Consider the following 21,582-nt stretch of genomic DNA (forward strand, 5'->3'; position numbering starts at 1 on the left):
ATTCAGTTATCAAACAGACCGTCAGAACTCCACCTTCAGCCTTTTAGCGTATGCGTGTGTATGTGGCCTCACCCTTCCCCGAATTCGCACACGTACGCACACACACCCAGCCTCTCCCCCCCGACAGAGCCAATCACAGCTGTCCGTCACCGGTTTATATGAGGAAGGTGCGGAAACAGGAGCGATCAGTCAAATTTTAGGCGGACATAATCACCACTGTACGCACACGCACACCTACCGGCAGAGTTCAACGCAGTTGGAATTTATGCTGGCAATGGCTATCAAAACTCGACTGGCATACTACGTTTTCCTCACGTTGTTTTGCGTAAGTTCGTACAGTCCACAGATTTTTTATCACTTTATCAGTATTTTATGCTGTTTAAACTGGTAGTTAAATAGAATTTAAAGCATGTGATAGGACCATGCGCATTCATGTACAAGCCGACAGGATTTAAATTGCTAATGCACCATAGCTAGCCGGCTTTGGGAGTGCCACTAGCATTAGGGTTTTTCCTCCTTAAGGTACTGCCATGCTACCAACTATGGGTCTTGAAGGAAGGTACAATGTTAGGAATGGGTAGAACTCCCGACTAACTTAAAGCAAAATGAATAATTGGGCTATTTTTCTTGGTTATTTTCGCCTGAAAGAAAACAGGGCGAGTGCGATGTTTGTGTGTGCATGTGTGCGTGTGTTAGAAATGACCGTTCAGTGATATCTGAACATCTGGCATTTCGTGAAGAAAACTATTTTGACAAGCGAAAGACTGATTGATTTGCTATGCGTGTTTGTTGGATTGCACTTATGCACGAGTTTGTGTTTCCACAGTCCTCTTAACACATGCTTAATTGTTCACGTTTCAATGTACGCATCTAAATTAAATACTTGGATTCGGCACTAACAAATACTGGGTTATACGTCCCCAAGAGCTGAAATTTGGCCGTAACAAGCAATGAAAGGTTTAATTAGGCAATGTAATCAGTTGGAGGATTCTGCCCTGCTTCTCGTCCTTCTAGTGGATTGTGAGTTAAAGGGAAATAAGAGCAATCAAGTTCCCGCAGTGTGAATGAGATACGGCAACATGATTCAGACTTTCAGATACTCGGATTTGGCTACTAGCTGTTGGCAAAACATTACTAACAAATTGACGCCCCACATTGAAATCGGCATTCTTTCGCTTTATTTGGCATAAAATAAAACAGAATTAGCAGATACAATTCATTTATGGAAATCTTTGCAATTAGTTTCTTTGTTTTGATGGACTTCGGTCTGGAATAACTTCGTGGAAGCCTTAGCCTTTAATTCACTAGATCTTTCCAAAAATGTTTCAAACAAAGGCCATATCAATATTTAGAACACTATGGATGCTTATTTGATGGTCTATCTTTGCCACTAGATTGAAGTGACATTTAAAAGTCGGATTCATTCATTAGCTAGGAAATAGCAGATCTATGTCATAAGTATTCTTTGACAGGAATTAGCCTACAGAGAAGTCCAGGCCTTACAACAAGATATGATTGCTTGTACAACTTACTTGAGATGCAGTAAGTGCTTACCTAAGCCTTGTCATTAAAAAGTTCCACCATAACCATCTTGTATTCTTTGAGAAAGGCCGGGATCATCTTGGAACAACAATAGCCACCTGAATAAATTGTCAGAACAGTTGCCGAAACTCTTGCATCTTTTGATAATGTTGATGCACAGCAAATACTCACATGTCAAGTTCAATTTTCTAAGTTTATTACCAGTAAATTCTTGAAATCCGATGTATTTATAGGCAAAAAAAACTACGGTTTTCCCCTTGAAAGTGCGCTTATTCCCTCTTCTTTGGCAATTGAATATGAGGCCCTGATGGGAGCTGGCCAATTACGAATCCTTCATCCACTTAGCATTCCACTTTCATAGAATCAACACAGATAAATGCAATCCAAAAGTTCACTCTTCCTTAATCACATGTTGAATAAAATGAAATGAGGTGTTGAAAGAGCAGTGAAGTAAGTAAGTCATGTCAAGTGGCTTAGAACAAAAAAGGTAAATTAACGTTTAGGTTAACAGTAATGTGACTGGCTAATTTCATCCTTTAAAGGTGTGAAGGAATATCAATCACAAAACGTGACAGAATCCTTTTATGCCATTTGTTACGTGTCAACTGCATTTCTTGTGGATGAAAAATTGCCGTGGATTCAAAACTAGTCTGGATTGCTACTGTAGCCCCCAGCAATTGTTACCGATTGAATAGATGATACGATAAAGTTTAAAGTCTATAGTCAATGAGTAATAACTTTAAGTCCGGCAGTTTTTATACTGGATGTTTTTAACTAGTCTTTGTGGCAATTTGTATCCCTGTAGAATAGCTGAAAATACCTGCTTGTCAGGTGTCATAAACTGCTGCAATTTTATGTGGTATTTCGTCAAAATATATTTGATTGTAATGTGCATTCCAAACCGAATAAATACTCTCATTTTATTCATTTATAAAGACGAAAATTAGTAAAGTATCCAAATATAGTAAAATTCACTACAACATGGCTGTTAACGAGCAACAACATTCGGGGACTTCCAAATCAACAGAAAATATCTAGAATGATTGCATTAAAGATAGGACATATTAATTCACTGCAACCTCTTTTCCTTTGGACTTTAACCTCAACTCTCTGCCTTAGCCCTACTTTTGAAGTGCCGCCTTCAAAAAACCTATTGTATTTCCTCTCTTTTAATAATGACTTCACCAACCATTTATGCATTACTATAGGCAACATGGGATATTATAATAGTTAAATCTCAAAAAGATTTCATTTTATTAATAATCAACACTGCATAGACTTTTTAAAAAAACGGTGAACATTAAATTTTACAATGTCGCCTTTGCCTAACCGTGCAGTGGCTGCTAGTGGTGATTGACGGGAACAAAGTGCCATCACTCAAACGCCGTTTCCGCTGCCGTCCTTTTCCCCCCATTAATTACATGATGTGCGGTTGCAGGCTCGGCTTACCGACACCTAACGCATTGTTGTGCCAAAGATTCACACGAAGTGTATTTGCCTATCAAAAAAATGCTCCCCTTCGTTTCCTCCCTTCACTTCTTATTCTTCAATAATTGTAACCAGAAAAACCCTTCGCTGCGATGTTTCAGACCCTTGTGGCGGGAGGTGGCATATTCGAAATTCGTGTTGAAAGATTTCAACTGGACGAGAACTTCCCAGCTGCCAAATGCTGCCCTCAGGATGACGATGAAGATGCTGACAGGTCCTTCACCGCCTGTCTTGCCAAATGCCAATTCCTCGTTCGGGTATGTTCTGCAATTAGTACACTTTTTGAGTAAATTAATGAAAACTAAGGCATTTGTCGTAGCCCAAGAAGCTCTTACAAGCTGTCGATTAAGCGACTTATGTTCGAGTTCCTGTTCTTTAGGTTTGTCTGGACAAATATCAGACCGTCTGGAATGCTAACAGGCAACCTGAATGCCCATTAGGGAGTAAAGTCGCTCCACTTCCGTTAGCACAGCTGAAGAAGCCACTGGTCAACATCAGTTTTCCTGTTCTAACAACGTGGAGGGTAATTTGCTGTTGGTGGCTAAATTTTGCACTAAAATACCCTCTTAATAACCATATTTTTTATTTTTAGGAAAATTTTACACTAATACTGGATATTCTCCATGGCACCGGTGAAACAAGTAGGGATTAATCCCGTTTGACTTCTTTTTGAAGTATAAATCATTTTGGCAATCGTTTTATGTTTTGATGCATAGATCCACCAAAATTGCTCTTCCGACTACCCTCAAATGAAGTCAACTTTACTTCGCACCACCACTGGAAAGTGAAATCATTCGGGAGTCGCTCACCGCTTGCATACGGAAAACCACACTCTCAAATGGCGCCCACACAACGTGGAATCGGGCTCAGCGTTCTCACGACGTTCACTTTCAAATGTTCACCCGGATTCTCTGGCCCACTGTGTGAAAATAAGTGCGATCCAGAAGACAGCCAATTAGAATCTGCTGATTGCGAATCGGATGAGACAAGGTGTCCCCAAGGCTACAAGGGTCAACGCTGTGACATACGTAAGGACAGTTAGCTCAACGATACCAGTAATTTCATAATTCCTAACCTAGGTCCATTCAACTTTATGAAACGCTAGTCTAGGAATCGTGAGCTTTTACTCTAAATTCACTTTCGCCCTTTGCAGCGATTTGTACCAAAGGATGTCAAAATGGTGATTGCGTTGACCCTGATACTTGCAGGTGAGCAATAGTAAACTTACATGCTCCCCTTACTTTCAAGACTTTCTTGCGTGAAAACTTACGTGACCTATTACTGAAACAAAAATGGGAAAAAAGGCATCGATTTATTATTTGGCATAAATCCTCATATCGAAACATATTTGGTTATGGTGCAACTCTTCATGAATTCCTAATACTGCTCCCAATTTATTTAGATGCCATCAGGGTTGGACGGGAGAAGACTGTAGCGTCTGTCAAGTCTATCCAGGTTGCAAACACGGTTCATGCTCCTTCGACCCGAAGAAAAATCGCCAGCTTCCCTTCACGTGCTTCTGCGAGGATGGTTGGGGTGGAATGCTTTGTGATATAGGTAAACCAACTATATCAGCCACATTCGATGCCTCCCTTTCATTGGTTGATAAAAAGTGCACTACTTAGATTCCATGTTTACTTTCGCAGATCTTCAATTCTGTCAGAATAATAAGGGAGTTTGCAAGAACAATGGGAAATGTGAAAATGTCAGAAGCCCCAGTGGTCAGCCCTACCGTTGCATCTGCCTGCCCGGTTTCCGAGGTGACCACTGTGAGATGATGCAACTCGACTGTCTCAGCCATGGCTGCCGCAACGGTGGCCAGTGTACCCAGCACATGGATGGACAGGTGGACGATTTATATTCAAAATATTTGTACTCAAATGCAAACAGTAGGCTAAATCTCTTCATAATTATTGCAGACCCGATGCATTTGCCCAAAGGGTTACTATGGCAATTTGTGCGAATTCAATCAGACAGTTTGCTCAGAGCATCCCTGTCAAGCCGCCAATTCAGTTTGCCATCCATTATCCCGACCGAAAAATGGGCGACAGTTCTACTGTGCGTGCCCACCCGGCTATACTGGAGAGAATTGCGAAATCAACGTTGATGACTGTGCATCAGAGCCCTGCCGAAATGGTAAGTGCTACCTCCTGAGTATAGTTTGAGTTAATTTCACTCATATCAAAGTGTCAAAACGCCATCTTTTGAATGATTTATTATAGGAGCATTTTGTGAAGATCTTATCAGCAGTTACCGATGCATCTGCCCGTCTGGTTTCTCCGGGATTTGGTGCGAAAATCGTGAAGTTGAATGTCCTCCAAACACTTGCTCGAAGGGCTCTACATGCTACAAAACTAAAGACGGCACTTTTAAGTGTTCTCCCATAAGTGAGACTAACTTCCAAAAATATCAAAGTTATTCGACTGCCAACACTACCTTGTTAACCTCCGCAGAGCCTTTAACCTCGGATAAGGGCAGTATTGTCATGGTTCATTTGCAGCCCTCCTTCCTCAGTCTTACAATTGGCATTCCCGTTGCTGTCGCACTCTCCGGTCTTGTCCTAGCCATCGCCGTATGTCTCTTCATGGCAGCCTGCCTATGGAGACGTGAAAAGACTCAATCAAAAAGAAAGCCACCCCCGCAAAACTTTTCCCCTAAATTTCAACTAGAAGAAGACATGAACGGCTATGCCTCGGAAACTTCTACCGTTTGGTCGGCCTACGAACCACTCAATTCACTGCGCTCTGATGAGACCACATTACCCAAGCTTTCCCTTTACCCAAAACTCAAAGGAGAGGACAAGATAAAACACTTAGAACCCTCATTGTACCACCAACAGCGGTACTGTGAAGCGCCGTCGAATCGTCCCTTCTCAACTGTCCTTTCTTCTACGTCTACTTATGAAACACCCTGCAGCTATGAGGACACCAGTGTACCCACACTACCTCCACGGCCCTCGAGGATCGGTTCAATCATCGCCTATCCACCCACCTTCCTCCGACCCATCCTCTACCCCTTTGCTCCGCAGGCAACATTTCCCGGTCAGCGTTTCACCAAATCGCCAACTGATTTGGCCTATACCACGCTCACTGAAGATAATAAAAGGTAAACGTAAGCCAGCAACTTTTTTTGAATGAGAAAAACAGTTGTGCTTTTAGTATACCACCCAATGTTCAAGCAGTAGATTTTTGCCGAACCCTTGTCTGCGACTAAAAATGTGGATGCTAAAACATGTTTGGACAAAAAAAATTAAACAACTAATAGAGACCACTGGATAGTTCTTCGCAGCAAAATTTATATCATTTGGTTAACTGTAGAATGACTCCGTGAAAATAAGTTTATTTGCAAAATTAAAGAGGATGTTTGTTTTATAAGCAGACACAAAGACACAATTGTATACGCAATAATAAGACCCTCCGATGTGGTACAGAGTCTCTATCCCAATGTTCCAAAAAGGAAGCAAACTTTCATACGCAGCAGCAGTGGTAGTGGCGACGGCGGATACAGGGAGTCCGAGGTATGTCGACCCAAGGTACTTTCACAGCTTGCACTGATCGAGACCAAGGTTGTCAGTGGTCACCGGAGTAGTAGCAGCAGCGGCAGTAGTAGTTGCAGGGAACAAAAAGTAGACACTTCGACCTCCACCCGAATTTAATCCCTCTGTACACACACTATGGCTTAACTGTCCTCGCATTAGCACCTATGACCCACTCATAACCAGAGGATGAGTGAGGATTCAGCGTCGTCACTCGCATTTATATTTCAATCGAAGGAAGCGATCGTTGAATGCTTCGCCTCTCCTCCTATTGCTGGGTCAAGGCTAGCCCACTCACCAGACTTGCCTTTTGCGACTACCGATAGCCTCCTACTAGAGTCGCTCCTGCCCCTGTTTTATTCCCCTTCGCCATCCCCACCCCTCACATCAACGCACAGCCCGAAAGATAAAGAGACCAAGAAACACACTAGTGCCTTCATCTGTTCCATTAACTTGTATGATTTGAAGAATCACCCGGATTTGTGTATTTAAAAATTCACCTAAAATTATGTATTACTGATGAAAGCCAATTCGTCTTTTCTTGATTACCATGACTAAAGTAGTTAGGTTGATGATGTCCAGCTTCCTTTCAGCCACTCCAGCCATCAATATACCAATTACCAAATGCCCATGATGCATTTAAAGGGCTCATAACATGCAGACTGTAGAGAAAATATCTGTCTAGTTTTGTAGGCGGAGTTAGTGGAAACTGGTGCCACGAAATCCAGCAGTGTTTTATGCGCAAATGTCTTCCTTTGTAGTTAACTTTTATCAACATAATTCGTTGCAACGGTGGAGCGTAAAGCGTTTTTTAGGTGGTAACAAAATTTACGAAACTTTCGGATAATAGGGATCATTCCATTAAGATTGTTTACTCCGAATGTCAGCATAATTAGGTGTTTTGCCTTAAATGAACTTTTCGTTGGGTGCATTATTACCACAGCAAAAAGACAGCTTTTGCCAAAAAGGTAGCTTATAAGCAATTCTCCTAAGGTTTTCCTGCTTTGACAAAACTTAAGGTCACTTGTTTGCACTACTGAAAGTGGTTCCTCGGCCGTGATCAGTTTATTCTTAGCCAATCACACTAAAAGGTGGGTGAAGAGAGGCTCACTTACTATCATTCAATTTCACAGGTCGCGATATGCATCTGCATTCAATTTCCTATCGAATGTGGTGCTAACAGTGAGAGGTGCTTATTCTCGCAAAAAGATGCGAGATATTTTACGTCACTCTCTAACAGCGTTTGTAATTACTTAGCACTCACCGTCTGGTGGAAATGACATCGATAAACGCTACTTTTAAATCAGTCAACAAGCTCTCTGTATTTCGCATGAGCTTTGGCACTTAGGTCGGGCAGCTAACGGTTCCGATCGCTTTCGTGATCAAAGACATGTTAATTCAGCCAAGGCCCCGTTTACAGTGATGGACCAGCTCACTAGCGAATTAGAACGGAGGTGTGTCCACCCAATTCACCTGGCTGAACTTCTGTAAGGTCAACAAAATCGGTTAGTAAACCCATCAAACCCTGACAGGGCCAAGTTTGTTGTAACTGAACTTCGGAACTGTAGTTTTGTGTGTCAAGTTCACCACATTGCTATGGCGTCCTAAGTAGCTTATACTTAGAATTGGCACCCTTTTTGCGAATGGCGATAATTTGTTCGACACATTCTATTCAGCTGGTTTTGGGCTTTGAAAACTCCTTAGGAGCCTCTACACCGCTTGGTTTCAGAAAAACCTTGGCAGAGGCCCTAAGTGATATTCGTGAATGCCTTTATGCTTGGTTTAGAGGTCATCTTATTCGCTAAATCCTTTATTTTAAGCCGACTGCTTTTTGGAAGACATGCGCCAATTTGATGAAAACCAAGACCAAACTATTCATCTGTGTCCATGTTCGTCCAACTGATAAGCTTCAAAGTGAGGCTGACTATCTTCCACTGTCGCAATATATGGAAAATGTCGAATGGGTCTATTAGTAGTTTGAAATTGAAGAGGATCTGTTGTCTGGTGATTGTCAGATTCAAAGAACTTTCATTTTGGCGTCTGATGATGCGGAAGTCTTCAAGGAGGCTAGAATTCCCTATTCAACCTGCGCTTTTATTGATAATTAAAACCGTGTGAAAAACTACTAGACGAGAAGCCTGATGACGGGTCTACAAAATATTACTTACGATATCTTCAGTCTGGTAAACTTCGACGATATTGTTTGCACATTGTCCTCCATCGTCCATCGCCTCGTCCATGGGCTGCCGTTAACTAGTTTGATGGGGCACGGTGGCAGAACTGTAGCGTTCAGAGACTCCCTGAAGACGAAAGAAGACACAATACTCGGGCAGAATAGGTATATTCAGCACGGAGAAGGTGTCTAGGCTATTGGCATGGCCCAAAAGGGCCAGCCCACCCAGCGGGGTACAAGGGGGCTAATTCAAAGTACAAAAGTGGCGCCTCACCAATACCGAGGGATAAACCACCATCGTATTACAGAACAACCCACGGGCGGTCTATCGACAGGATCTACACCATGAATGGCCAACACGAAGGTCATCGGATGTGCAACTGGAAGTAGTGCTAAAAAGATGTAATAGTGTCGAGGAGCCCTTGAATGGCTCTATCGATATAAACGATGGTAGAACCTTGTCCACCTAAGCGGAAAAACCTTTTATGGTTTCTTAATAAGTAATGCTTCTAAGAATTTCATACACCTACTCTGCTCCTCTTTTGGCATTGTAGTCCTTGTTTAGATTTCTTTTTGACATAATTTTAAAAATAAAACTCCTTTGAAGCTGTGTTTAGATCCAGTTAGTAAATTTTGCCCAAGATTCGTTGGTTTAGAGAGATACCTAAATGAAACTTGTTTGAGCAAAATGTTCTGAATCTGAAGGGACTTTGCATTCCTCTAAAATCGGGAAAGTATCCATATGTAGTCATAAAAAGAGGCCATTGTGAAATAAGTAACTGTTTAAGACAACTTGAACAGCAACCGGAAATGCCTCAGTACACACCTCAAAGTCACTTGGGCTCTTTAGGAATTCTCATCCTCCAGCACTGACCAATTCGGGAGTGATAAAATGGCAAAGTGTGTGACTGCACAATGAAGCAATCAGAAAAGGCAGGGCAGGGCTGGTAAGAAATTGCAGCAGTGCTACCAACGCTACAATGTAGAAAATAAGTTGAGTAAATACGAATCATTGGATGGGATGTTGGGTGTTACGCTGGGTACAGCATATCCTTTTCCATTCACCAATAGATTAACCATCGCTTTTTGTAAAAGAATTTCAAGGACACAAGCTGTTAATTGAGTGACCCCAACCTTTCCTGCCGCATGGATTCAAGAGGACTCTTGTGAACCTTTTAATTATATGCCTAACTAACAATGTTGAAAGTCGACCAATCCCGCGAAATGAAGGAATTATAAACATAATACAATTTCACACATTGCGAGAGCTTATGAGCGTAGGTTGGGATAAGTTTAAGTTTTAACTGTGCTCGCCAAAATATTTGGCTTAAATCAAGATGCATTCCCTGCATCTCCTCTAGTGGAATCCCAAGATCGTCACACTTCAAGTAAACGAATGGGACAGAAAAGAACGCGGTACAAAATAAATCCACTTTTTTGCTGATGAAAATGAAGAAATCGGTTGGCCAATCGACGGTCTTAAATGAGTCTTAAACCATTGCTTCAGTAGCATTACCTGAAAAAAGGAGGATCTGAAATTCACTGAAGTGAACCAAGCACCATAGACCAATCACTCTCCTGTCAATCTCGAAAACCCACTTTAAAGAAATTGTTACGTCTAACTCTGCTTGGCTGTTGGTTACCGGCATTGCTAGGATTCTTAACATGCAAGTAGTGGCGCCTTATAATCTTGCCAGCTTTGCCCTTAATGTCTTTAGCCACCTTAGGAAGAGAGACACGGTGGCTAGTATCCGGCTGGCTATGCGATGTTAAATTCGCGTCTTCTAAATGAATTCTACCTAATGCACCTTTGGTTTGCTTTAAATCTTCAATCCTACCCCTCTCTCTGTAGCAGTTGGCATCTATTTCATTCTTGTCAAAGATTTTTAAAACCTATCGAACATCAAAGCAACTCAGCTGCAAAAAATAAGTAACTAACTTCATGTCTATAATAAGGAATTTAGTACTGATCGGCAAGTATCATGGTGGCTGAACTTAAGCCAGGTATTGGCATTTATTTGCCACTAACATAATTTATTATGCATGAGAAGCTTTCACTGTGCTTAATCAAGTGGTAAATGAAGCCCATAAAGTGAGATTCTCAATGGCGATGAGGAGGAATCTGTCATTGATTGTGATAAGCCAGCATAGCCTGATCACATAATATAAATTATGATAAAAACCTGATTTTAAGCTTAACTGAAATAGGCTGAGTGAAGATGAATCATGATGGTTTTGTGCCTTGGAAAATAATGCAACGCATAAGTTTTTCCTCCTAATGCAGCCTTTCAAATGTCCAGCACCGTTACAGTGAGGGCCTCTTTGGACTTTTATGGCCTAAAAGATCATGCTAGAGCATTCAAGGCTGCCCTAGAGCCATCATGAGCTCTGCAGGGGTACTTTCGTATTCTTAGTGATATTTCGTAGCGTATAATGTGAATATTCCGCAAATACTCAGAGTATTATAGTGAATCTGATTTTGACCCCACTTCGGAAATTGATGACGTCTATACAGTCACATGATTTGTCCAACATGCCCTGCGCCACCCAAAATGCTTATTAAAACAAACGTCCATTTGATAACTAACATGCAGAAGGACTTGGAAGCCATAGATGTAATACAACGGTTGTTTAACTCCCGGTTTCGGTGAAAAGCCACCTTTGACTTGACCATTGTACCACGCCAGGTGGGCTGGCCGTCAGACCACGCCAGTAGCCTTAATACCCTCTGTATGTGGAAAATATGTATCTTGCCGGAGTATTATATCTTCTTCAATCTTCAGGAAAGTTTCGGGGCGCTACAATAGAAGTGACTGGAGGGTCATGTAGTTAACCGGAAGTGCAAGATCTGAAGCCTATGGAAATGATACAGAAAATCTTGCAGTTATCGCAAGCCATTTTGTTCCAACACAACAAATACAAACGAGCGTAACTGATATATTTAGCAGTTTAAATTTGGAAATTACCTAAGTCTGCAGCATAAATAAAGTGTGAGTAGTAAAATTATCAATAGCGACCATTAAACATATACTGAACCCGTTTGTCTAGCATCACATTGAACTCATCAGAAAATGATTAAAGGATCAGGACATAGTTCAAAAAATGCATAAATATGCACGGATCTTATAACAGTGGAATATATGTATGATAGTTAAGTTAATTTAAGGGGAAAAGTAGGCATAAATGGGTGGTAAGCCCCCTAATAAGTTTACAAAATACTGACGATTAGGAGGCTATAAATATTACTGTCCTTACAGTAAACAGTTTAGTGAAACTTATTAACGAGTTACATTTTGACCTTGCAGCTGAATTTAATGCACTGGGAGGAATGGGCGTGGTGTGTGCGCAACGCGGTAAGGTGCTCTCATTGGTCTCTCTTAGCGTGAGTCGTCCTTGTTCTTATTGTGCTGCTCGCTTGTAAATAGTGTGGGCTTCTTGAGTTTCTTTTCCCGATTTTTCTCCTCAGTTATGAAATGTTTTCGCCTATAATACATAATTTGAACTGATATAGTCTTGTTTTCGAAATGAATCTGCCCCATTTTCGTAATTTTTGGCTGGGTAGGTTGCTCATGTTAGTTTGGTCGAGTTGGTCCCAAATTATTTGTTTATCCTGGATCGTCATCTGGCATTTCAAATGTTAAGATGAATTTGACTTGTGTTTGAATAAACTGGAGTCTCTTCGATTGTCATTCCTCTTTTACAAGCTCCACGGATGCCCCACAAGTAATTCCAAGATTGGCTCCTAGTTTGTTCATGGAAGAACTTAAAAAAAATTGGATCGAGTGAGTTTAATGCCAATGTTGATTTCTCTGACGATAAGGAGTTTGCCTCATAGATCATTTCGAATTCGTTAGAATAATGGATTTGTAGATGTGGTTTTGTACTTTCATTATCTTATTTGTTTCTGAAAATCGTATTGTTCATGAAGTGTAATTACTGATAGCATTTAAGCCAAAAATTTTTGTTTAAACCACATTAACTGCTGAGAACAGTATTTTTGCCGGTATAATTACTGATAAAAGTGTTACTCCCGTGGAAATTCTTTAAAAAAGTCTGAAACTACAGCAAACTGAACATTTTGCTGAAATTTATGCCCAAAATAATCTCCCATGCCGTTTTTTGCGATTTCAGAGAACAGCTGAGACTGAAACAGCAATGTGTGCTAGAGGATAGTCATGAAATCTTGGAAAAACTCAATAGCGGTACACTGCTTGTGGGAGGTCTTGACATTTCCTACTCCAAAAATGTTCCGTCCCTAGCCTTCGTTGGCGTTTCTGTGGTGCGGATCAGTGATCCTGTTTCAGAAACGCAGGTAGATCATTTTATTGCTAACTTGTTCTATTGCCTGTCCAGATATGATATTCGACTATAAAATAATCAATTGTGCCATTGAAAATGGAAAATTTGCATTCGGTTCCGATGTTGAATTTTACAGAAGTTTTAATAAAGCAATGCTTTTTTCGAATATTGTGGGAAATGGGCGGTTTTCTTCTGCCAGTTCTTTAAACTTGGGTCAACTTATGTGCCAATAAGTGTTTTTTATGTTTGGTAATCCACCACTTTTTGGCACAAGGTGTATGATGGATATTTCATGCTAGCATTCTTCATCAGTTCACAAGACATGATTCGTGTGAAGTGGATATTTTGTATCAGTTGATAAAATGCAGTAGGTTATGTCCATAAACCTGAGTTTTCCCTGTTGTGTTGAGATCGTTTAAATCACGTGATTACATTGGATTTAATTTTTCACCTTCTATAGTGTGAAACGCTGGCAGTGGACTGCAATCGTATAACAGTAGAAGTTCCCTATGTACCCAATTTTCTCGCCTTCCGCGAGGTACCCGCCTACGTGGCCGCGGTTCGCGCGTTCGAGACGCACCATGCAGCCCTCGCTCCTGACGTTTTCATGGTAGACAGCAATGGAACGCTACACCCTCTTCGCTTCGGTGCCGCTTGCCACCTTGGCGTGTTGCTGGAGCGACCCACCTTCGGAGTAGCCAAAAATCTGCCTCTTCTCCAACCCCTGCCCAATCATTTCCCTCCGGATGCCGACGGACCCACGCAGAAGCGCCTTCTTCTGCAGGTGTGTTCGCTGACCCTTTTTTGGTAGATTCGGACCGCACTTATGCGTTAGTTGATGAAGTGGTGTTGTCTCCCTTCACAGACTTTCTTTGATATCGAAACTATCAGTTTGCGCATTTTAGAATTCGAGTCGTAAACTGTTTTCTCCAGTTAGGCGCTATTGTGGTCCATCAACTTATAATTAGACATAGTAGTGCTCAAAGTTTTCATTGTTTGCCTGTATTGGTTACGTTTGATTTTTCTCCTTTTCCTTCACTTGAAATCTAACATTTCATTTGGCGTGGTTCTTTTCCTGCAGATATTCCTTGTTAATGATTTTGAAGAAACCCAATAAAATTTTAATAGTGGGAATGAGATGTACTTCAAATTTGTTGTATTTTCAACAACTTCCAAGAGAGGATGTTACCGATCTTTTTGTTGCAAATTTTTCTACCATGTTTCACCAACACTGCGACTAAATGCAGGTTATAACATTCTCATTTATTACCTGGTTCATTCAACTACAAAAAGACGGTGCTTTTTTATTTATGACTTCTTTGTGTTATTTATATTTTTTCCGTTTTTTACATTGTTTCAGCGGCTGAAACAAATGAAACAAGGCGAAAAACTTGATCTTCTTGGCCAAGACGGTAGGATAGATGGTGTTGTAAGGCTAATTACTGTCATTGTTAGTTAGTTTGTACTTTTCGTCTATTTATTGATCATAGCCCCTTAAAGAATTGGGTGCTTTTCTACATAATGACTGTGAACTTATTAGAATTCTCAGTTGAAGTATCCAAAACAGTAGTAAGTTGTAAAGGTTAGAAATAATTGCTTTGTAGTTGCAATACGTCAACCAGTGCATCAATTCAACTTAAATAAGTATTTGATCTGGGAATTGTGTTGTCTCTTTTTTGTAAAAACGTATTTGCCGAAGTCGTGTCTGTTGTTCTAGGCTCTTCTCACCAGTGCGTCATCGAATCCCGTTTTCGTCTCACCTGGGCATCTGATCACCCTTCAAACCGCCGTGGAAATAGCCCTGCGATGCTCCATCCATCGGATTCCGGAGCCAACACGAAAGGTAATTCAGCGCCCATCCTTTCTTTCTTTTTTTTTTTTTTTTTTTTTTGCAGTGATTTGATGGTTACCCGAATACGCCACATTTTGCTTCAGTTATTTCTTATGAGCACTCCTGTGTAATACTTTATTGTCAATCAGTACTTTTATTGAATTGTTCTGCATCTTTTCATGCTGCCTTATTCTTAGCAATTTCTAGCCTTCTTTTCAAATTTCTTAGGCTGATTTGCGAACACGTGAAGAGCTGGCCAAATTCGTAGACGCTGAACAAGTTGACAATGGGCTGCAAACTTGACTGTCTTACTGTTCTTTGCTACTTGAACCCTTCTTTATTTAAATCGAAAGTGGGAATATTCCCATTCTTCCTTATTTCCCCACAATTATGGATCCCACACGCGTTCTTCGGGGTTAGCTTTCTTCACCCTATGGGTCTCCAATGGGTAAATAATTTCTACTGAAATCAGTTAGTGGCGTGGGTGTACCGTTGCATTAACGAACGTAGAAGTCGATTACCAGTAGGGTTCGTCTATGGTTCGTGACCTCATCCGTCTACTTACATGGCATGGCAGCCATGATTATTCCGCCCTTCCGATCAATGTGCATTATCTTCACTTTGCATCTTGCGTTACCCCATTTGTCGCTCTCAAGGCGAACATAGTTCCGGTTGTTGCTAGATCGTCCTGTTCAAACTTGGCATTGGAGACCTCAGGGGGTACTTTCAGCTGTCCTGGTGCTTAGTGTGGCTGTTCTGTCACCATAGAAAACAGTACTGCAATCTCTCCCAGGATGATCTCGAATTCTGGACACAGAGAGTGAGTTGGAGGAGTAATTTTAGATTCCCTGTTGAATTGCCGAGTTTATGCTTGAAATCCTTTGGGAGAAATATTACCATCCAATCTCCGTGCGTGTAAAGGCCCACCACTCGAAGGAGGTCGAATTGAGGTTACGAATTGTTACGAAAAAGTGGGTCTTATTTGGTTGGTTATGTTATAATACGAAGATTTCGTAGATGTGTGCATCCACAACAAAAACTCCTGATATGAGATATTTGTTATTGCAAAGTCGATTCATCAGGGCTCATGGAAGCCTACCAAGTTGACTCTTGAATCAGTGCCCTTTAAAAGTTCCAACCATTAGCTGGAGAGATGTGACCATTCGTCGTTGTATACACGCCGCTAGGTGTCACATACATTTCATGCTTCTAAAAAGTAGTGAAGAAGAAGATGGTCTAGCCAATTTGGTAGAGTTTGTTTGAACAACGTCACTAGCTAAAACAAATACTTCCGTTAAGTGGGGAAGGCAGACTTCTTGCTCTAAGCGATGTGCAGCAGTCGAAGATGCTACAATATACTGTTATTACCTATTTAAATGCATTAGGAACCAGGTTTGCCATTCATGGGTTATGATGGTCTAAAAACTGATCTAGTTATTTAAGTTCAGGGTTGTGTGCCTCGTACCTTCAGCAACTGAGCTCTAGCCATCCTGCTTGAGGTGCCACCATTGCCTTTATCGAATGCACACAACTTCGATCTGCTGCAGTTGACTCGAGGGTGGATTTCGGCACAAATAAAGCATCTCTCCACGGCCATTCTTCCCATAAGTCGCATTGGTTCCAATTAACTTCCAAAGCTTGTTTATTCATGCGCTTATTAGATATTCTAACCTATCATATTACAACAGTTTGAGTGGTAACTTATTCCGAATATTTTAAATGCAGCGAGGTCTCACGAAGTGACCAATTCACCGCCAGCTCCATAGGATGTCACGCTACACAAAGGTATGATATGAGGAAACCGTGGTGCTACAAAAGGATCAAATTTTTTACATTGTCAAGCCGACACCATTGGTTTAGCTTGCGTCTAGCAGGCGTCACCTGTCCTTCGATCCATAGAAGCCTAACGAATGCACACGCACTCGAGATTGTAGCAACTGCACACCTGTCCACCAATCAAACCGGTGCATAAACAGCCGACTCGACGACCTTGCGAGCCAATCGGAGCACAGTCTGGCCTTTTTTCTCTAGCTCCACTCCATCTAGCGTCACTTGGCTGCGCAGACACACGCGGTTCGTGTGTGTGTGGATTTGTGTGTTTGTGCGTGCGTGTGTGTACGAGTACCACCTTGTCTGTGAGACAGACACACAAGCATGCAACGACCTCCTAGTGATTTTGCGTGAGTTCCACGCGGTTTATAACTTAAATGCGCAAGCCTTGAACCTATGCGTGACCGAATTGTCCAGTGGCACTACATGAGTATATAATTTCTTCCCATTCGCCATGCATTTACGCTCCTCACGCACCGTACTCATATCATTGAGCGTTGGTCGATTTCGGTGTCGTATGCCTATTCTTATGTGCTGATCCGCCTATGTGTGGTTTTATGGTATATACAGGAGTAGAGTGCATTTGAAATGTACGCCTTAATCAAGATTGGCACCCTATTGATATCAATGGTAAGGGTGTGTTAGTTCTCGGTGTGGATCAAATACTAAAGTATTCATTGATATGCATGATACACACATGCAGGGGCTGTTTGAAATGACTTCAGTAAACATTTGGCCCTCGTGCCATTGATTCAAGCTGAATGAGATATCCTCGCTGACACAGATGTCTTCGTCGCTCTAGATAGTAGTTTTCTCTTGCATCAACTCAGTTCTGCAGCGCCAAATCCGTTTGTTTTCGGAAGTAGAGGAGTAAAATTTGCCACTGCATAGATATTCTCGTGTTTTCTGCTGCTCATGGAAGAGATGTCGGTTTTCTTGCTTCTTGTGCTCCGGTTATACAATTACTTGTTGATGGAAGTGGTGTAGGTTCATGAGCCTTTTGTACACATGACGCAAGCGCTTGTTTCTCAGTGTGGTTCTAACTAGACCTAGATGATGAAAACACAATTCGATTTTGTCACACAACCTACCTTAAAACGATTCCTCAGGTGTGAAAATCAGCTTTTGAAATACAAGGTTAAGTTAATGACCTCAACTTTTAACTTCTATGGAGTTAAATTCTCACGAAATTTCTGTTTATTTGTATGCATTAAGTGTAGAAAGTAATTTATGCTTCATACGTGGCCATTTCTTGTTGCCTTGCCTACAGGTCTACGCTATCGAAACTTCAGCTTAGTTCTTTACATTCGCGGACCTAACTGTCCGCAAGTTGACACATCAGTGCGTCGGCATGGTGCACACACGGCGCACCGAGCCCACCACTTCAAGTCGTAAGGCGCGCGCGCATTCCCGGTGCTCACCAATCAGCTAAACAAATGTCATGGCGCCTACGCGCTGCAGCCGTATTCAGTGCAGGAGTCGATGCACACAAAACCGACCCTCGCTCGCCACCTTTAGCCCCTACACTGGCACACATGACACTCGGGATACCCGTAGTGGCTTCATCAGAAATAATCTCCTCCCCGTATATCATGTCGATAATGCACTAAGATAACGAACCTCACCTAATCACTAATTTCGGTTCAACAGATAGGTCCTACACACCTAAACGGCGAGAAAAGCCCCCACCGATAACCGGGATAGAAATTGCCATAGCGCATAGCTTCTGAACCGGTTACAAACCCGCTAAATGTATGACCACCCAGGCGAGTACTACGAGGTGGGCCAAGGGAGGTGAGCTCCGCAGGGTTAAACGCTAGCGTGGAGTGGAGGCGCCCGCCCCACCAACCGCGGCACTCATGCAATCCTGACCACAATCCGCCCGCTTTCACCGGGGCGGACTGTAGGAGGTCAAGGCCGAACCGCGAAAGGAAGCACCACCACTTAATACCCCCAAGCCGGCGCCAGACGGGGCGCTCTGGAACTGGACGGCTGTAGAGACATCTCGGTCACTAGGCTCTAAGGGGGAGGGGAGGAGAAATGAGCCAACGGTACGATCCCCCGGGAGACCTCATTAGGGGGCCCGGACACCGTACCACCACCAAGGGAACTCCCGATGCAAATCAACAGGGCAGCACACAGAAACCCGCGACTCAGACCAACACCTGGCCACAGGAACCACGCGCCGAGCAACCCAACCCCACCTTCCGCAACGGAAAGCGCGACCCAACAGCCACTGCAGGACGAAAGCTCCAAGCGCGCCTAAGGCCACCACCCCCCAAGAAAACTGGTTGCTCCAAAGACAACGATCACGGCGAGCAAGCACACCCAGGCCGGCGTGAAGACACCCAGCCACACTCCGCTAGGAATGTATGGGAATACGGAGTAGAACCACTACCACCTTGCCAATCTGACAAACCAACAAAAGCATTACAACGCAGCCACCCACGTAGCACGATATATGTCAAAATCTTTGACCATAGGCAAAAAACATAAATGCAGGTCACGAGATTAACTTTGAAGACGCAAGAACAGCAAACGTTAACCTCGGGAGCGGACCCAAAATGTGCTTATACACTCATAAAAACGAGGATCTGTACAAAAAAGCACGATACACGCAGTTTATGAGATGGGGAGTAAAAGATACCAGAACACAAATCACCCGTGCATCAGTATAATGAAAATGCACGACTGATTTGCCACGTCGCACAGGGTATACTTCGTTCCGATTTACGATGACTTTGCAGCATCCTCCCCACCAGCCTCGTCGTAAGCAAGTTCTTGACCATCTTCATCATCCTCCTCTTCCTCCTCCTCATCGTCTTCCTCGTCCAAAAGATCCTCTACAAAGGTAACAATGGGAAGGAATCCATACCTTCAACCTCCTCATCAGAGTCAATCTCGGGATTAAGATAATATTGAAGAGGGTTGGGCCAAAGCTCATCCTTGATGTAGTCCCCGATAACGTCGCCCACGGCATTGCGGTCGAACGCAAACCAACAGAAAAAGCTGGACTGATGTGGGTAATCCCTCTTTTGCCCTTCCCTCCCATTGTCGGTCATCTCAGTGAGGTCCATACCCGGCTTCCACTCAATCTTAGTAGACGTGGCGGTCGGCTCACCCTTCTCACTAACATGATACTCCTTAGTAATGCAATCATTCTTAAACCAGTCATTCTCATCAAAGTACTAAAACTGTTAGTAAGGAAATGGCAACTGTACAAAGTTAATCTTGTATCCAGACGTGATATCATCAAATTCCTGAACCTCAACAGCTCTCAAGTAAGCCAAAACCTTCTGGTCCTCCTCCGTAATCACTTTGCGCAAGTGCGAATGGTTCATAAAGACGGTGTGCCAGAAATTTGGGATTTTCGCGAGGAGTTCCGCGCGGTGCTCATAGTGAGGCTTGCGCAATTTGTTGAACTTCTGCTCTACTTTAAGAATTTCGACACTGGCCTTCTTGTTGAGGCTGTCGATAGCTTCTTGAACAGAATCAACACTCTCCAAAATGTCATGATCGACCTCTGCAAGCAGAAAAAAATGAATAACCCACCAAGCCAGAATAAACTAAGGGAAATGCAAAATATACAACCTGGAGGAACATCAGCGGCCTCGTTGTCAGGACGAGGATTCTTAGGTTGAGAAGCCATTAGCGCCACAACTGAACCCGGAACCGCAAGCTGTGTAATCCCCCCGACAAGTAAAACAAACTAATTACGTTAAGGTTAAAACAATTTTAGTCTCGGCTGCTCTTAGGTTTTAGGAGCAAGTAAAGCCAATTAGATTATTTGTTAACAAAGTGTTTGACGTGCTTCATAATTGTCTCGTGGTTATGTATAATTATATTGCAACATCAAGCTGGCTTTTAAAGAGAAACCTAGCATTGCATACTTTTGAGCAACTGGCACTTGTTGACAAATTTTAAGAGATGCTAATTTAGTCCGTTTTTAGTAATTTGCAATCTACTTTAACAAAATGACTTAAAAGTACTACATTAAGCCATTTTGTGTCAAAGATATAGAATAACCATTAAGGGGCAGCTTTTGAGAGAGTATTCCATATTTTTGTTTTTACTTTAATGAGGCCCTGATTGTTTCATGAGCCTTGCTTGAGATTTCCCACCGACGTCAATATTTGCAATGGTTTTCTGCTTTCACCACTTACGTTCATATTCTTTAATGAGACAATTTTTCCTATGAGATTTGAATCTTTCCTGTGGCTGTCCATACTTTCGTTCTCTTTGAAGAAATGATGCCTTTTGTCACAGTGCCTTTTCCCTGAAGACGTAATAAACCATATCTGTACGAGATATGCCATTAACCTACAGAAGTACTGAAAGACCACAGCCACACCCCTCTGGCTTGTCGCCGAAACGAAGGCGCAAATAGTACGTGTAATACTTATGTTGTTTTAATGTGCCTTTCAGGGAGGAGGCAAGCAGGAAATTCGAACCTGGTAACTGGATCGCCCTCTCCCTTGCCTAGTGACTGTGGCTCCCCTCCTTCTTGAATATTGTATTTTCCCTATACATCTTGTCGTCTTCAATAAAGATGTCCAAAGTAAACCAACCGGGCTTGTCTAGGAACGCTAGGAATCGGGAAGCGGAGACCGAGGAGTCTCGCTCCACAGTACGACACTTTCTTCTTGGCCAGACATCCAGAATACAGGTCCTTCAGCTATTTTTGGGTCATAGACCATTGGAAGATGAAGCAGATGGGGACGCGACGGTAGTCTTGTGCGCATAGACTCAAAAATACCGCCAAACGAGTCGGCAGGTGAAAAAACGCGGTGCTTACCTTAGAAGCGTTGGCGTTGTTACGAAAGCCTACATCTACTGGACCACATGATGCCATCTTACGGACCGCTACGTTTATTTTGCGGCAAG

The 21,582-nt window shown here is 42.5% G+C and overlaps 3 protein-coding genes across 3 annotated transcripts; 2 read left to right on the plus strand and 1 right to left on the minus strand. All coding sequences in view use genetic code 11, as the record gives it.

The window, feature by feature from the left end:
• Positions 1–50: 50 nt before the first annotated feature.
• On the plus strand, positions 51–6,139 carry EGR_04727 (Delta-like protein D; the record flags this gene model as incomplete). Its single annotated transcript, XM_024493976.1, has 12 exons — positions 51–92; positions 128–325; positions 3,132–3,287; positions 3,410–3,553; positions 3,623–3,671; positions 3,747–4,058; positions 4,184–4,238; positions 4,433–4,587; positions 4,677–4,876; positions 4,950–5,166; positions 5,253–5,417; positions 5,484–6,139. 12 exons carry the CDS (start codon positions 51–53, stop codon positions 6,137–6,139), a joined length of 2,349 nt encoding a protein of 782 aa, XP_024351541.1.
• A 5,913-nt stretch (positions 6,140–12,052) lies between these two features.
• Positions 12,053–15,171, plus strand: EGR_04728 (Putative endonuclease; the record flags this gene model as incomplete). The annotated part of the gene is made up of 6 exons (XM_024493977.1): positions 12,053–12,096; positions 12,443–12,520; positions 12,870–13,050; positions 13,498–13,821; positions 14,755–14,880; positions 15,097–15,171. 6 exons carry the CDS (start codon positions 12,053–12,055, stop codon positions 15,169–15,171), a joined length of 828 nt encoding a protein of 275 aa, XP_024351542.1.
• A 4,257-nt stretch (positions 15,172–19,428) lies between these two features.
• Positions 19,429–20,347, minus strand: EGR_04729 (hypothetical protein; the record flags this gene model as incomplete). Its single annotated transcript, XM_024493978.1, has 4 exons — positions 19,429–19,541; positions 19,574–19,886; positions 19,920–20,221; positions 20,290–20,347. 4 exons carry the CDS (start codon positions 20,345–20,347, stop codon positions 19,429–19,431), a joined length of 786 nt encoding a protein of 261 aa, XP_024351543.1.
• Positions 20,348–21,582: the final 1,235 nt, after the last annotated feature.

The sequence above is a fragment of the Echinococcus granulosus genome (genome assembly GCF_000524195.1).
Source record: "Echinococcus granulosus chromosome Unknown EG_S00031, whole genome shotgun sequence".
In the NCBI taxonomy this organism is placed as follows: domain Eukaryota; kingdom Metazoa; phylum Platyhelminthes; class Cestoda; order Cyclophyllidea; family Taeniidae; genus Echinococcus; species Echinococcus granulosus.